Source organism: Capsicum annuum, chromosome 6 (genome assembly GCF_002878395.1).
Source record: "Capsicum annuum cultivar UCD-10X-F1 chromosome 6, UCD10Xv1.1, whole genome shotgun sequence".
NCBI classification, from domain to species: domain Eukaryota; kingdom Viridiplantae; phylum Streptophyta; class Magnoliopsida; order Solanales; family Solanaceae; genus Capsicum; species Capsicum annuum.
The window spans coordinates 221,977,883-221,994,997 of NC_061116.1; the positions used below are offsets into that span (position 1 = coordinate 221,977,883).

Consider the following 17,115-nt stretch of genomic DNA (forward strand, 5'->3'; position numbering starts at 1 on the left):
ACATATCAGCAATTGACTTATTTTTTAAGCAAGCAGAATTAAAGATTTATGTTATCTGTTTACTAAATTTCGCTTGTCTACTGTTACTTTATATCTGCATATAATTTGTCGTGGGCGTAAATTATAAACGAGCCCATATATAGAAAACCATTAGGATAATATATAAGTAAAACATAAATAATTTTAATCATCGGGTATAAAAGAATATTAAAGTCGGTGTCAATAAATACAGTAATATCGTCGTTCATGCATGATGCATGAATCGAAAGCAAAAAAATCATATATTATAGTTTTTTTGTCTCTACTTGCGTACTTTGTCTTTCTACCTATAGCCTTTTGTCCACACTTATAAAATGAGGTTATTTTGAGAAATATTTTTTTTCAGGAAAATTTTTTTAAAAAAAAATAAAATTTTTAATGAGAAACAGTTTGTGTTTGGCTAATAATTTTTTTAAAAAAATATTTTTAAGCAGGAATTAAAAGGGACAAACAAGTTTTTCAATTAAGTGAGGGTCCTTCAAGTTTTAAAAATTAGGTGAAAGGAACAAATTTCTTTTCATTTTCTTTTTTAAATATTTTGTTCCAACAACTTTGTAAAATTGTAGAACAACTTTGATAGTTGTTCAACAATTGTGCGAAATTGTTGAGACAACTAATGCAGTTGTCGAACAACTATCCCAATTGTTCAAACGACTTTATTTTTTTAACACACAAATTAAGAAAAAAGTATTAGAGACATAAATTTAACATAACTTTCTATTTTTATCAAAAAAAAGAAAAAACTAACCTTGGTAATGTCTTTTCAAAAGTTAATTGATTGTCAAATTATAAGGGTAAATATCAAAAAAAAATTCAACGATTCTTTTATTTTAAAACACCAATAAATACTCCAACAATTTATTTATTTCGAAATAGAGAAAGCAATATTTGTTTTGTGTAAAACATAATAATTTTTTATATAAAAATTCCTAATTTACATAATCTAGAGTAAAAATGGGGAAAGAAAAACCTAAAAGAATTCCTAAGAGAAACTAAAAGCAAAGTCAAGCTGTCGGTCAATGTGGATAATTTTTTAAAAGCGGGTCACGTTAATAAAGCAAACAATGTAGGTAAAAATTATGTTGTACACTACTACATTTTTCTAAAAATGCATTTATTACAGATTGGACAACTCACTATATTATTTTTCTTCAATCATCGTATAAAACGTAAGAAATTCTTACGTTTTTGTAAAAGTCAACTCCGTTAGTTGATCGTTAACAAAAAGTGAAAAACGTAATAAATTATTACTTTTAGCCTATTTTAGTAACTTTTTAAATAGATGACCTATATTTGGTCAATTTTTTAATTCCGTGGCTCATTTTGGTTACGAGTTCGCCTTTTGTCGACGCTTATAAAATGAGGTTATTTTGAGAAGATTTTTTTTTTTAGGAATTTTTTTTTAAAAAAAATAATTTTAGTGAGAAACAGTTTGTGTTTAGCTAATAATTTTTTTAAAAAAATACTTTTGAGCAGGAATTAATGTTTGACCAAAATTTTAAATTGTTTTTGTTTTAGCTTATGCAAACAACTTTTAGTATTCCCTAAAAGCATTTTTGAAAAAAAAAAAATACTTTTAGAAAAATAAGCTTGACCAATCGGGCTACTAATTAAGTTTTCAATTCATATTCATAGCGATATTAAAATTTAGAAACATACATTATATGTTTCGGGACTTTAGATTAAAAGGGACAAATAAGTTTTCCAATTGAGGGTCCTTCAAGTTTTAAAAATTAGGTGAAAGGGATAAATTTTTTTTCAATTTTTTTTTTTTTTTAATATTTCGTTCCAAAAACTTTGCAAGTTGTTGAACAACTTTGATAGTTGTTTGACAACTGTGCAAAGTTATTGAGACAACTAATACAGTTATCGAATAACTACCCCAATTGTTCAAGCGACTTTATTTTTTTAACTTGGGGACATTGTGAAATCCACTTATCCTCCTTTTTTAATTAAAAACTTGGAAGGGTCTATAAACTCTTTTTTCTCATATTATATTTCTAGTTTTCTAGATTGAGATAAAAGCAAAACAATCTACCGACTACCGACGCTGAGGAATATCGAAATCACGTTAGGTTAAGATTGGTGTTTCAAATGTCGAAAACAGTTTCGATGAATATAAAAATATACACTTACACTCGCTACTAGTTACCTATTTCATAAAATTCGAACAATGAGGAGAAAGTGTCGGAACAGGCAATATATATATATATATACACACACACTCCCTTCTTTTGTATTAATTGATCTTTTTTTTTATTTTTTATAAATATTTATTTTAATTTAATTATTCAAGTTTTGAAATCAAGAGTATAGTGCAAAATGATCATAATTTTTCAGTCCAAATTTGGCCACAATTATGAAAAGACTTACATAGTCTTATGAGCCTTTCCTCAAATAAATTTCCACCCATGGTAAAAATTTCAAAAGGTTAACTAGTTTATAATGTGAACCTAACTTTTTTCTATTGTGATCAAATTGTGGCAAAAAAATTATGGCCAAAAAGATTTTTTCTTTTATATATATATTTTCCGTTATTTTTTTTCATTTTATTATTGATAGGAATACATAGCCGTTTGACTATGAAAATTACTTTTTTTCGGAGTTGGAGTTGGAGTTGAAGATGAAGTTGGAGTTGGAGTTGAAGATGAAGTTGGAGTTGGAGTTGTGTTTGGCCATGTCTTTTTGAATTTTTTTTTTTAGACTTTTGAAAAATCTTTTTAAAATATGATTTTATGCCTTCAACTTTTAAAAATTATCAAAATCACCCAACTACTAATTTACCTACTAACATATAACCAAATGTTGAGAAAATAATTTATATGTCTTCAATTGATAAAATAATTAACAACAAACTAATTATTATGATTGTTATTCTTCTAAAATTTGAATAAAAATATCACAATCACAAGCTAAATAAGTTTATCTAACCATAATCGATTAAATAGAGAAAAATATATTTTGATAAATATGATTGATAGATATAAATATATTTTATATATTCTTAAATTTGTTGATGAAAATTCTTAATTATTTTCACTTGAATTAATTATTTTATTGGATTTGATCTTTTTAAAAAAATTTCGGAATTTATTTAATAAGAAGGGTTTGTGTAAAAATTTAAACATTGGGGTTATATGTAATAATAATAGAAGTTGAAATTGGAAGTGGAAAAAAGGGAAAACAACAAAAAATTGTTTTCCATTTTCGAAATTTTATTCCGAAATTGTTTTTCAAAGTTTCATGGTCAAATACCACAATTTCCAACTCCAAAAAAAATTTCGGAAAAAAGAAAAAAATATCCATGGCCAAACGGGCCCTAAATACATTCACAATTTTCAAAATTATTGAATGGTTCATAAACGATCTCAGTTCTCAGAGTCAAAATTAAATGATTATTACTAGTTTCAACTATAAATACTCAATATTCTAGATATAATGCATTGGATGGAGTAATATATATCAAATTTTAATGTGACATTGCATTAATTATTGGACTTTAAAAAACATATAAAAATAAATATGTAAAACGTATTTCTATTTATTAATTTTTTTACTGGGTGTGTCAAATCTATAGTTCCAACTAACAGGGAGTATAAATTTTGAATGGAATTGTAGTTTTATTTTCATTTGTTAGTCTTGCAAATCCTCCATAATTGGCATGCTAAGTGGATCTGGTGCCTTCTTCCCATTCCACTAACATGTATAATCAATATTTCAAAATCGTTAATTTTTAATGGAAATCTTAATTTAATGTGGTTTGTTAATATCGTTTTCGATAGATTTTTCATCAAAAAATCCTCACTAATTAGCCAAATTTCAACGTGAATATTTTTGGAGATTAGCGATTTTCCCGGTGGTGTGCCAACGAATGAAATAATATGAGAGATATTAAGAGGCGGATACAAAGATTTGAAGTTTAGAGGTTGCTACAATAACTTCAAGTTAATATATATACACAATAATAATTAAGTTCACAATCAAATATTTATAAATATTCAGTAAATATTTTAAAAGAATATACATATTTTACATGACTTGCGCAAATATTAGCTATTTGTTCATGTGAGTAACATGCTAGATATCCTCCCCTAGAGGTATTACATCGAGATATGTACCAATTCAGAGGGGTTCAATATTTGAAGAAAATTTAGTCGAAAGAGATTCAATATCTACTATAAATACATAAAGATAATTTTAATCATGTATAAATAATATATTTTGCAGTCAAAGTAGGTTCACATGAACCTCCCATCAAAGAGCTGGCTCCGCCCCTACCGATTTGTACAGCTATGAAATACATAAAAGGAAGTTATCTCAAAAAATCTACAACTATATATGATCTTAAAATCAATGTAAATAGATAGAGCAAAAAGAAAAGAAAAATATTTATAGATTGATATCAATTATTTGCGTATGAATATGTTTTAGTTACTGCTGATAGATTAATTTCACGACCTATACTTTTTAGGAAATCTTTTTACTTCTGTTTTTTTTAAATTGTTTTTAATTTATATAATGTTAGTCTAGATGATTTTATATAAGGAAAATAGTTGGTTAGATTTTATATAATCGATCAACTTATTGGAATTGATGCTCAATAATAATAGTTGCTTTTAATTTACGGAAAAAGCTCAAAAATATCTCTAAACTATCTGAAATAACTAAAAAAATGTCCCTCGTTAGATTTTTGGCTCAAAAATACCCCCCGTTAAATATTTGGCTAAAAAATACCCCTCCCTCTAACGGAATTCGGAAAAGGATCAAAAATACCCTTGAACTGTCTGAAATGACTCAAAAATATCCCTCTCCTTAATAAAATTTCACCAACCATGCCACCTAGATAAAAAAAAAACTACGTGACTATACCACATTACTATCCACATGTAAAATGTTAGTATTTTTTAATTATATGACATTCCTTTCTTCTTTATTTTTATTTTTATTTAAAAACGTCAGTGAAACGGACAAAACTTACACGATTTTTAAATTTTTAATCAAAGTAAACAAACGGTGGTTACATAATATTTTTTTTGAAAAAATTTATTAAATGTAACATCGCTATTATCAAATTCCTTTGATCATCTAAAAAATAAGTTTTTTCCTGTTAATAGGTTTAAAAGTGTGAAATCCAACAAAAGAGTCTTATTAAACTGATAAACCCATTAATTATTAGGCTAGTATAAAAATTAAAATTAAGATTTACTCATAAAAGTAACAAATTTCAAACTAAACTTCAAATTAGTTACTCAAAAGATGTGTTTGGCTTTGCTAGCTTTTACTCAAAATGTTTATCTTAAAATGATTTAATAAATACCTCCTCTAATCTAAAATTAATGAATCTTTAAATGTGACACACATCTTCAAAAAGTTAATGAATGGCATAATTAAAGAATAATTTATCAATATTAAGTATCATTTTACTTCTTTTTAAACTTGTTCTAAAAATAATAAGATTATTCATCAAAACTGAATTTAGAAAATTGAATTCATTTCGAATGATTAAACAAGCGTTAAAAGGAATTCATTTATTTTGAAAAAGAATTTGTATGTAGTAAATTCAACTCAATTATTAGTACATCAACATTTGCTAGCTTAAAAATTAAAATTCTAACTTCTCCTCCGAGTCAACATCAGATCAAGATCAAGCTGTCCCTCATCCCAAACGACAATAACAAGATGAAATTTAGAACTTTTAAAACACTAATGAAAAAGTGAAATCTAGAACTTTTAAAACACTAATGAAAAAGTGAAAAAAAATCTAGAACTTTTAAAACACTAATGAAGTAATTAACAAAAGTTTGGTTTTTTGGTTTTTCCGTTTCACTGCTTTGTAAAAAAATAAAAATAAAAATAAAGAAGAAAGGAATGTCATATAATTAAAAAATACTAACATTTTACATGTGGATGGTAATGTGGCATAGTCACGTGATTTTTTTTATTTAGGTGGAATTTCGTTAAAGGGAGGGGTATTTTTGAGCCAAATATTTAACAGAAGGATATTTTTTGAGACATTTTAAATAGTTATGGGGTATTTTTGATCCTTTTCCGAATTTCGTTAAAGGAAGGGGTATTTTTGAGTCAAATATTTAATGAAGAAGTATTTTTGAACCAAAAATTTAACGAGGGACATTTTTGAACTATTTCAAAAGTATTTTTAAGCCACCAAAAAAAGAAAAAAGAATCAGAAAGAAAAACTGTGAACTACCCAAAACTCATCAACTTGGGATTTTTTAGTTATAAACTTGGCATTTACCATGTGAAGAAATCTTAGATTATTAACTTGCAATATTCTAAACTGACGTTGGCAGACCAATCAAGTTGACTAATTAAAACCCAAAAGAAATAGGAGGAGCTGATTAAAAAGGGCACAAACACGTGGATATTTGTAATTTTGTTATTATGCTCCGTTAGATAAAGCCACATTATTAAGTTCATCAACAATGCTATACATAATTAAGTCAACATACAATAATTTCGTAATTTTTGTTATTGTATGTTGACCCCTTCAATTTGTGAAGCACACAAAAAAATTAATTAATTAGTGACTATTATTCAATCGTCCATTATCTTTAGTATTGCTAATTTGAATTCAAATTAAAATTTGAAATCATATCAAAACGGGCCTTAATATAATGAAATCAATTCTAGGAATTTGGTAGTTCTTAATGATTAGTTGATCATTATACTTGCCCGACGAATTGGATCCTTATTGATTTTCAGTATTTCATTTTTTAGGAAATTGTTGCCCCAAAACTTTTCAAAAAATTATATTCTAATTTTTTGTAAATATGATTAGTTATAAGTTGATTTTCAACTATAATTTTCTTACAACCTAACAAAAGAACTCTTTCAGTTTGGCCTCCATCGCTGGCATATTAAGTGGATCTGTGCCTCCGATCCTTAGGATCATCTTATGTATGTATTAATTATATTAAAGAACAAAATAATGAGGCATTAGTTTATACATCGATCTCCAAGATTCTACTTAATCATTTTCCTTTAAAAAAAAAAAATCAATAAATATTGTTCCCTCATCTCCCTTACCCAAAAAAATAATAATTAAGAAATGAACAATAAAAGAAAATGATGTGTGATCAACCTGTAAATTAATAATAATAATGATATGTCAAGTATAATCTCATAAATATGGAGATAGAAATGTTGTTTTGAATTCTCAAGTAACGTATATCAGAACTTTAAATGGACCCACGTGAAGAGATCTTTGATCTTAATTAACCTAATTAATTACGAGGTATATATACTAAGTTGACTAAAACCGAACACAATAGGAGGAATAACAAGAAAAAGTAAAATGTGATACATTTTGCATGACGAGAAATTAGATAAAGTATGCCACTTTAATTTCATTAATTAGAAACCCCATTTACAGATTACATATTAAAAAACTCAAATATCAAATTAAGTCTCATTCCTTGATAAAATGTTACGCGTCAAATATTGCTAATTTGGTATCTACATTATAATTCGAGGCTTTGTACAGTTTGTTCAAACATTCTTTTTTCTGCAATTACTCTCATTTATGTTAAATTGTTTTTTTAATCCAAACTATTATTTATTCTTCCACTATCTTTTCATTTGTTACTATGGTAGTACCAAACCATAGTATAGATTAACAGTTATACCGTATGTTGTTTTTACTCTTTTTTTGAAATAATAGTGTGGGAACTTACAAGTGTGACATTTTTTAGAGTATTGTGCATGAGAAATGCTGAAAGAGGAAAGGACTGTTTTTTTTTCTTTTTCAACCAAAACCCTTATTTTATTAACGCAAAGTCGAATTTAAAGAGTTAAAAGATGTAGAAGCATTTTTGACAATCCAACAAGGAAAGCAAGAAGTCCACACTAATCTGTCTACCAATGTAAGAGAAAATTTAGTCATATTGTGCGTTATTATATTCTAAGATCTAGGAATATATATAACTGAAACTTCTTCAAACATCCTCATTAGCTTCCATATATCTTCGCACGTGGTATCTATTCCATGAAGCTACACTCCTCTTCATAACCATGTCCACTACATTCTTTGCGTCTGATAAAATCTGCACCTTTGTCCATCCCTTTTCTTGAGCTTTTTTCAATGCAATCCGAATTGCAAACGCTTCTGCAATGATGGTCTGCCCAACAAATTGAAGTAGGGAGCCAAGGGCTTGAAGCAAATTTCCAGAGCTATCCATAGCTGCCATTCCAATGCTTGCCATATTCTTCTCCAAAGGACGGAGTCAAATTCACAAACTTGGAGAGTTTTGCACGTGAGAAATGCTGAAAAAGGAAAGGACCAAGTCAAACTTGGGAGAGTTTTGCACGTGAGAAATGCTGAAAAAGGAAAGGCCTGCGTGCAGGGGCATGCTTATAATATGTATAAAATTACATTATACATTTAGAAAATTTATATTTTATATTAATTTTCATGATAACATTATATATAGACGTACTATGTATAAGGTGCATACATCATGTCGAACTATTGTATTAAGTTTATCTGTTTTATTTTTCGTAGTCTCTGATATGTTGCTCCCTTCTTTTGTGTTCTGTTTCGTTTTTGGTAGTCTCTGATATGTTGCTCCCTTTTTTTGTGTTTTTTTTCCTTTTTCATTGTAATTTAATTTTGTTGTAATAGTTCTGATGATTTTGTAAATATATATTATTGTGTCAGGGCATGAGATATTGTATTGACAATGTTCCGGCTCACCCATTGCATATTGGTAGCTCATGCAACGGAAAATTTAAAAAAGATATAAAGAATTATTTTGGGGAAGAAATTATTGGGACATTTAGAACAAAAAACGCAATTGCAAGGAAAACAATTGTGATAACGTTTCAGGAATTTTTTAAATTTATATTGTAGTTCCTATTTTCAAGCCTCCATAAAATCAACACATTAATTGTTGGAGTTAATTGTATGAGAAAATAATGGTATCAGATTTTATTTCCATAATTGTAGGCAAAACAATTACCTCATACATTGTAGTAACGTATATATGTATTTTTCTAAAGCTGGGAGAGAGAAAGCACATGCGAGATTCTATGATGGGATTTTATGTTGTTTATACGAATTATAACGACGTTTGCCTACAATTAACTCCAATCTAAATGCATGTTCTGTTGTAGTGTTTGAAAAATGATTGTGCAATTCAATAAATATCCTCTCATGGCCATCCCTAACCTATTCAAGAACTACTACTACTAAATAAGTAGAGTGACATTCATTTTGTCCAATCAAATTAAATGGTAGTTCCACTGAAAAGTTTGCTAATAATACGACAAGTATGCTTTTATTCCTGCCATGGTTCAACAACATATTCAACCACCTGTCATTATCGTAAACACGAGCAAAGTGAGAGCCAAGGAATTATCCAGTCATCCACAGTTGAGCTATCCAACTTTTGCAAAGAGCCCTCATAATCAATCTCATTTTACAACTCTTAACTCATCAAGGGGCTCTGGCAAGGCTTTATATGAGCATAAATAAATAGCTCATAGAATTACATGACTGACTACTATCAACATAATGCCATTTTATAGTAGCAAGCATGTAAACCGGGAAATTCTTCCCTAACAAAATACAACATCTTTAGTATCGTTTAGAGTGAACAAGCACTGCTAAATCATAAGGCCTGAAGACACTGGTGTGCATGAAAGTAGTAAAAATGGACCTTCTTTTTACAAGTGATTCAACAATAAAAAGACCTTAATAGATGAGTAGAATTGATGCAGAAAATGCATATAATCAATCCCAGCTCATTTGACATTGACAACTATTTGACAAATTCATTCACCTTAAATTAATTAGTAGTAAAATTCTATATCAGATGTTTTCAGAATAGTACCCAAAATGGAAATTTTCTTACCAAATAGGAGGAGTCAGCTGTCCAAGTAGCCCAAAACAGCGGAAACTATATGCAAAGAGCCAGTGACTACTATAATTCCAGGTTGTTCTCCAGTTCTTTCACTGAGGATCTTAAAACCAGCTCGAATACAAGCCAATAATGATCCCTCCGCAAGTAAAATGCTTTGAGATTCCACAATCCCTGCAGCTTGAAGGGATTCATCCTCACTATCTGCAACTTTGAGGTCAAGAACCTTCATATTCATCTCTCTCGAAGCATTGGCCCAAGCACATTTCAATAAAGATGCTGAAGTCAGCCTTAATTTAGCACCAGCGATGTCAACTTCTGTAGAAAATACAGCATCCAAATTCCCAACTGCCAAAAGAAATGGCTGTCTTAGTGGGGACTCATTTACAATAAAACTATCACGTTCCATAAAACATGTAAAATGCAAGTGTAATGTTCTAGACAAACTCTAATATTACAAAGCTGATAATTCACATTTCAGTTAGAACTCACATTAGTTGTTTGTATTAGTAACCTAAAACATGTAAATAGCCAAAAGTAAGAAGAGAGTGAACAATGTTACATATTTGGAAAATTTTGCTGCTTTTAGTACTCCTTATGTCTCAATATCAATTACTTTATTTCCAGTTTAAGTCGCGTTAAGGAAATATGTACCTTTAAAGAAATATCTACCTTCCTAAAATTGAACAGTTACAAGTTGTCTTTTACCAAGAGAAGCTAAATAAACTGACTTTATAAACTTCCCTACATGGAAAGAATCTGATACCTCACATTTAGGCCTAACTTATTACATAGAAAAATGCACAAATAGAGCAAGAAGTCATTTTGATTAAAAGGTTGTGCGGCTTTTTTTTTTAACAAGAGAAGGTTGTGCGACAAACAGGAATAATACAACATCTTCGTAAAGCCAAAAAGAATACTGATAGTGCTCTAAGGTAATAAGTTCTTTAACCTTAAAAACCTAATAATGAGTTTCAGAAGTTTGTGCTTCCGGTACAGGAAGAAAAACTAAAAATCACATCCCAAATCTGTCTTCGAAATCAATCGACTAGTCAACCATGCCATAAATCCGAACTAGCTAAGATTGGTTTTATGATTCTTCATAATTATTCAACTCTATTTGGGTCTATGACTCTATTCCATTCCGAAAACAAATAGAACTGGGAGCTTATGAACTAAGATTATCTAAATATCGCACTTACTCCTAGAGTAACATACAAAAGTTCCAGACAAAAAAATGTTTGTTAAGACCAACCTATTTTAGCTGAAGTTCGCAAAGGGACAACTCTTGTTAAGACCAAACATAATGTAAATGTAATAACTACACCTTTATCCCAAGTAGCAGCTCTCATCTATATGAAATATTTTACTGCATTTGTATTCTGTTTTTAGCTAAGTTCACATTCACTTTGAAAGGTTGTAAGTCATTAGTTCCATTCCATGTTACGCGGGTGCGTGCCAGATTCTCCAAAAGTAGAGTTCTTGGGAGAAGCTGACACGGGTGTGCCATCAAAAGTGAAGAGTCCACGCAACTTAGATTTTAGGTTTATCCGCTTTTCTTTTAGCACCTTCAGTTATCATACTGTCACATCTCCACTCCAGACAGAGATATGAAGTCTATATAGGACATAACAAAATTATCTCAGACAAACCTCTCTAATATATTCTCTGTGTCTGCCACTTGAACTCTTTATCATACATCATCATTTTTGATACTGTCCAATCTTTATGACCACATCCATCTTTAATATCCACATTTTTATGACATTCATCTTATGGATATTTTAGGTTTAACAACCCGATATTCATTGCAACATTCTCGCAGTTGCAGGACTTGTTCATTTCATCCATCCAAATTTTAACTTACTCCATCCCTTTTAAGCACCTCCGATTATCACACCACCAAAAGCCGGTGCATATGGGTCTATGTGGGACATTAAAAAGCCATCGCAGCAACCTGCATGATCCATTTGAACCCTCTATCGGATGTTATTGGTTATAATCTTCTTTAATCCTGACTCATCTTAAAAGGAGGCAACAAATCTATCTTTTAACATCTGCGTTCCATAAACATACACATCTTGTGGATATGTTAGGCTTGGAGACCCAACCCTTCATAGCCATATAACAGCATTGTTTCAAAATAGTTTCAAGTATCTTTTTATCACATAACATTCCTGTAAACTCCTCCATCTAAAATCATTATTGTTTTAACTCTATGTTTTGCATTCATCTAGCATGCCATTCTACTCAAAAGACCAAGTCCAGATGTCCATATTGTATTCGTTTAGGAATCACAATTCTGTCAAATCTTCGCCTTCGTTCTTCTTATAGGGTTTAAACATGCAATGTATCATGTCTTACTTCTACTTGTCCCAAGACATTGCTCTCCAGAGTAATTCACTATCGTTCAATTCTTCATTAAGCACTCTAAACAGTAATAGTTTTAGGACAAGTATTTAGTTGCAAAGTAATGGTACCAAACACGCAAAAGAGGTCAAATTGACAACAAAACTACTGCACAATCTTCAGGTTACAGCTAAGCTATAATTGAAAGATTAAATTTGTACGTCATCTAGGAAGTCATCAGCTAAAAAAGGATATGGATCATGTGACAAAGAAATCCAAAATTGGTCAAACCTGAGAGTAGCTCTCTTGCAAAACCTAGATGATTCTTGTCATTCGCCATAGCAACCACAAGAACCATTTTTGCCTTCGGAAAGGTCATCTGCAATGTGTTTGTTAAAGCCCTGGCAGATTCCTTCGTATGTGCTGAAAATGTTTATTCGTTATCATATTATCCACTTGCAAGAGACTGACAATTACAATTCTTGATAACAGATGAAAAACATTATATTAAAGCACGGCCATGTAACACATATAATATACACATGCACGAGTGCATGAACAACAATAAGAACATCAGGATTCAACCTCCATCAAGTAGTATAGTTGCCCCAGGTACTCCAAGTAAACTAGCTTCTTCTGAAGACAATACTTGGGTTCGGCCTTGCAAAACTGCACCCTCCAGACCAGCACGAATAGATACACTGGACAAACTCCATCCTGGTATTTAGACACATTACAAAAATAAAGTTTAAAAAGAAAGTTGATCGAAGTGTACAAGCAAAATATCAAAATAATTCAATCAAGTACCTGACATTGTCAATATAAACTTTTTAGTTAAAATAGCTTACATCCAATTATTAGATGACATTACAATCTACTTCTAGTATGAAGAAATCTTATGAAGCTTTAAGATAAACTGAGTGAATTCCCTAAATAGTCACTCATGTTTTGGGAATTTCCTTCAAATATCACTTATGTTTTATTTAGGACCACAATATCACTCAACTATCTCCGTTTTCCTCAAAATATACTAAACACCTCAAAATTATTCTTCTCTCTTAGTTGGCTTGCCATGTCACTAAAATCTCATTTTTCTTTAATTAATAAATCATTTAATTCATCAAACTCATTTAACCAAAATTATACCTTTATTATTTATTTTTTTTGAAAAAAAAAATGCATTAGTTTATTTTCATGCTTAGGAACTCTTTACCACACTTAAACTTTACCATATTATTTTACATGCAAATTAAAATTTATGGATAACTTATTTAATTTGTTGATATTATTTTCTTTAGAAAGCAACTAATCTTTGTAAGTAATTATATATAAAAACCCGAATGACCATTTAAGAAAATAACTCTAGAAAAAAAAAGTACAAATACTTAAGTATGAGAATTTTTTCTTAATAAATTAATGTAACTTGTCTTAAAAAATAAGATTATAATTTTGGTTAAATGAGTTTGATCAGTTAATATCTTTATTATTTAAAAATATATTATTTAAAAATATGATGGTTTACTGATATGACATGTCAATATGAAGAGGAGGAGACTTTTGAGATATTTAGTGATTTTGAGAAAAAATATTGATAGTTGAGTGATATTGTCTTAGCAAAAACAAAAGTGATTTTTATAAGTGACTCTAAAAACATGGATAACAATCCAAGAAAATAACTTGTAGAAAAGATTGAAAGTTTAAGTAATGGTTAAAGATTCCTAAGCATGAAAATTCCTTTTTAATAAACTAATGTATTTTTTTAAAGAAAAGAATAAGAATATAATTTTGACTAAATAAGTTTGATGAGTTAAATAGGTCTATTATTAAAAAAATACTTTAATGAAATGGTATATGAATTAGAAGAGAAAGAGACGTATGAGATATTTAGTTTTTTTTTTTTTTTTTAGAAAAATAGTGATAGTTGAGTCATATTATTATCTCTAAAAAACAAAAGTAATTTTTGTAGACAATTCAAAAAATATGAGTGACCATTCAGAAAAATAATTCTTGAAAAAATATATGTGAAGTTTTAGTACCGATAAAGTTTTTCTAAGTATAAAATAAAATTTTTTAATGAACTACTGCATTTTATAAAAAAATAATAAGAGAGAGAGAGAAGAATATAATTATATTTTGATTAAATGAGTTTGATGAGTTAAATGATTTATTATTTAAAAAAAGAAAGAGATTTTAATGAAATGACATGCCACCTAAGAGAGATGAATAATTTTGAGGTGTTTAGTATTTTGTGAGGAAAAGAATGATAGTTGAGTGATATTGTGGTCCTAAATGAAACATAAGTGATATTTGAAGGAAATTTTCATAACTTGAGTGACTATTTAGGGAATTCACTCAGATAAACTCCATCTCAATCCTTTTCTGAAACTACCAGTGTTGTCAAAGACGCACTTAAGCCCTGAAGCGAGGCTCAAAACGTGTTGAGCACTTCAGTGTCATCATCAAGGCTTTAAGACATACTTTTCCTTGTCAATGATCGTCTCCTGAAGAGGCAGCACTAAGAAATTGATGTCACTTTGTCGTAGTGTTATCAAAGAAGTGCTTACGCCTTGAAGCGAGGCAAAAAACATGTTTAGTGCTTCGCCTCGCTTAATATGAGTTTCAGTGTCTCATCAAGGCTCAAAGACATATTTTTCCTTGCCAACGAGCCTCTCCTGAAAAGACGACATTGAACAATTGAGATTTCACTTTATCGTACTTATTTTTTCAGTTTCTTTGTCCATTCACGGTTATTATTATTAGTCTTTGACTAAACATATATATTTGTATTTTTTTCTCCATTTGCACCTTTTTCCCATTTTAGCCCATGCTTTATTCGCGTTTAAATCACCAAAGGACCTTGGAGCTTTTTGCACTTTTCGCTTTTGATAGCACAGGTTCATCATAAGTTTCTTTTTTCTATTTCTTCGTCCATATATTTGTAATTCATGCTTATAATTATTAGTCTTGGAGTAGAAATATACATTTGTATTTTTTTTGTCCGTTTGCAACTTTTTTCGTTAAGGCCCACACTTTATTTACTTTCTATGTGAATATGAGTAGGAATAGGAATAACATATAAAATCCTACTTGGAAAAGGATTGTAATGTAGTGTCCTGTTAGAAAAAGGATTGGAATGTATTGTCTATAAATAGGGCCTCAATGTAATAATGTAGTTACAACAATTCAATAATATTTTTCTCTTATATTTCTCACATGGTATCAAAGCTTCCACGATCTTGGTAAAGAATCAAGGAGTTTCCGCTGCCGGCGGGCGACTATAATCCATATATGCCGCCCGTCTGACCAATGATTATGTTAGCAAAAGTTGGGTTACTGACTCACTATGTATCTTTCTAGTGACTATTTTCTCATATCTTTGCGTAACACCATGCATCTGTCCGGTGACTATTTTTTCATATCTATTTTTCTTACCATCGTACTTCTTTTCGGTGACTATTTTCTCATATCTGATTTGCGTAGCATCGTGCATCTTTCCGGACTACTGTCTCATATCTGAGTTGCATAGCACCATGCATCTTTCCTGTGACTCCTCAGATCTTTTTCAGTAGGGTGTGCCATCATTCCGACCCTGCCCATATAATTTCTCTTTTCCAGTAGGATCGCGCCATCATTCCGACCCTACTCATATAATTTCTATTTCTCAATAGGGTCGTGCCATCATTTCGACCCTACACATAGTTCTCTTTTTCAGTAGGGTCGTGTCATCATTCCGACCCTACCCATATACTTTTTTTTCCTCAGATTGTAGTCACTTTTCAGCCACCAAATCTAATAATCCGGCGTGTGAGCATGTTTCGGCTAAGTTTTCGGTGACTTTCATGTTCAAGATCTACTCGTCTCTTGATTTCGAGATGACCCGTAGATTTTATACCAGTTTTCGGTAATTTTCCAGCGACTCATCGACTTTACGGCAATATTTACTACCTTTCGGATCATTTTTTCAGTTTGTTCCGTTTCAATTGAGGTCTCCCAGACGTCCAAAACAATCTTTATCAGTTTTCTTGCAGATATCTTCACCAAGTCCCTCACCGATTCACAAATTAGTTACATCCATAACAAGCTTGGTACATATGTTTTCTATGCACCAGCTTGAGGGGGAGTGTTAGAATATGAGTGGGAATAAGAATAGCATATAAAATCCTACTTGGAAAAGGATTGTAATGTAGTGTCCTATTAGGAAAAGGATTGGAATGTATTGTCTATAAATAGGGCCTCAATATAATAATGTAGTTACAACAATTCAATAATATTTTTCTCTTATATTTCTTACACTATGCTTAAAGCCGCAATGGACCATAGATTTTTTGAACTTTTCGCTTTTGATAACACTGGAACAAGCGTCGATCGGTGATATCATCCCAATTAGGGGTAAACCCCAACTGAAAAGAGGAAATACCAAATTAATAGGGTCAAGCATGTATTGGTGGCTAAAGGCCCCTTGTGGGATAAAAGGTAAAGCTTGACCTAACTGCCATTAATGTAATAGAGCACACGAGATTTGCCAGATAAATCCTTCCAATCAACAATATAAAAAGGTAAAAGCTTTGAGACAGGCATTCTATTTCACGGAGCAAGCGGTAAGCCCAACAATATGCAGTTTTAGTGTACTGAAACCAGTAAGACTATATCAGATCTGTAGCGCATAACAGAATACAGGGTTGAAAACCTATCGAAAAGAATAATACAATGCTGAATAATCCCCATAATGCATCAGCTAATCCGTATTGTTAGAGAAACATTGCAACTTAACTGGTAAGAAAGCTGTATCTACTTTTCCTTGGAAGTAGACACACATGATAGAGGTTTCAGAAAGTGACATAGCAAGCCA

At 30.4% G+C, this 17,115-nt stretch overlaps 1 protein-coding gene across 2 annotated transcripts in view; it reads right to left on the reverse strand.

Annotated features, from left to right (window-relative positions):
- Positions 1-9,245: 9,245 nt before the first annotated feature.
- LOC107875563 (dihydrofolate synthetase) overlaps positions 9,246-17,115 on the reverse strand; it is a 32,298-nt gene continuing 24,428 nt past the window's right edge. Inside the window, exons 8-11 of one of the 2 annotated variants that reach the window (XM_016722322.2) lie at positions 12,852-12,983; positions 12,558-12,689; positions 9,912-10,265; positions 9,246-9,371 (exon numbers count right to left, since the gene is read on the reverse strand). In XM_016722322.2, coding sequence (XP_016577808.1) covers positions 9,925-10,265; positions 12,558-12,689; positions 12,852-12,983 — 605 coding nt within the window. In that variant the 3' untranslated portion in view covers positions 9,246-9,371; positions 9,912-9,924. Of the gene's footprint in view, positions 10,266-12,557; positions 12,690-12,851; positions 12,984-17,115 lie in introns of both variants that reach the window. The other variant, XM_016722321.2, reaches the window with a different exon arrangement.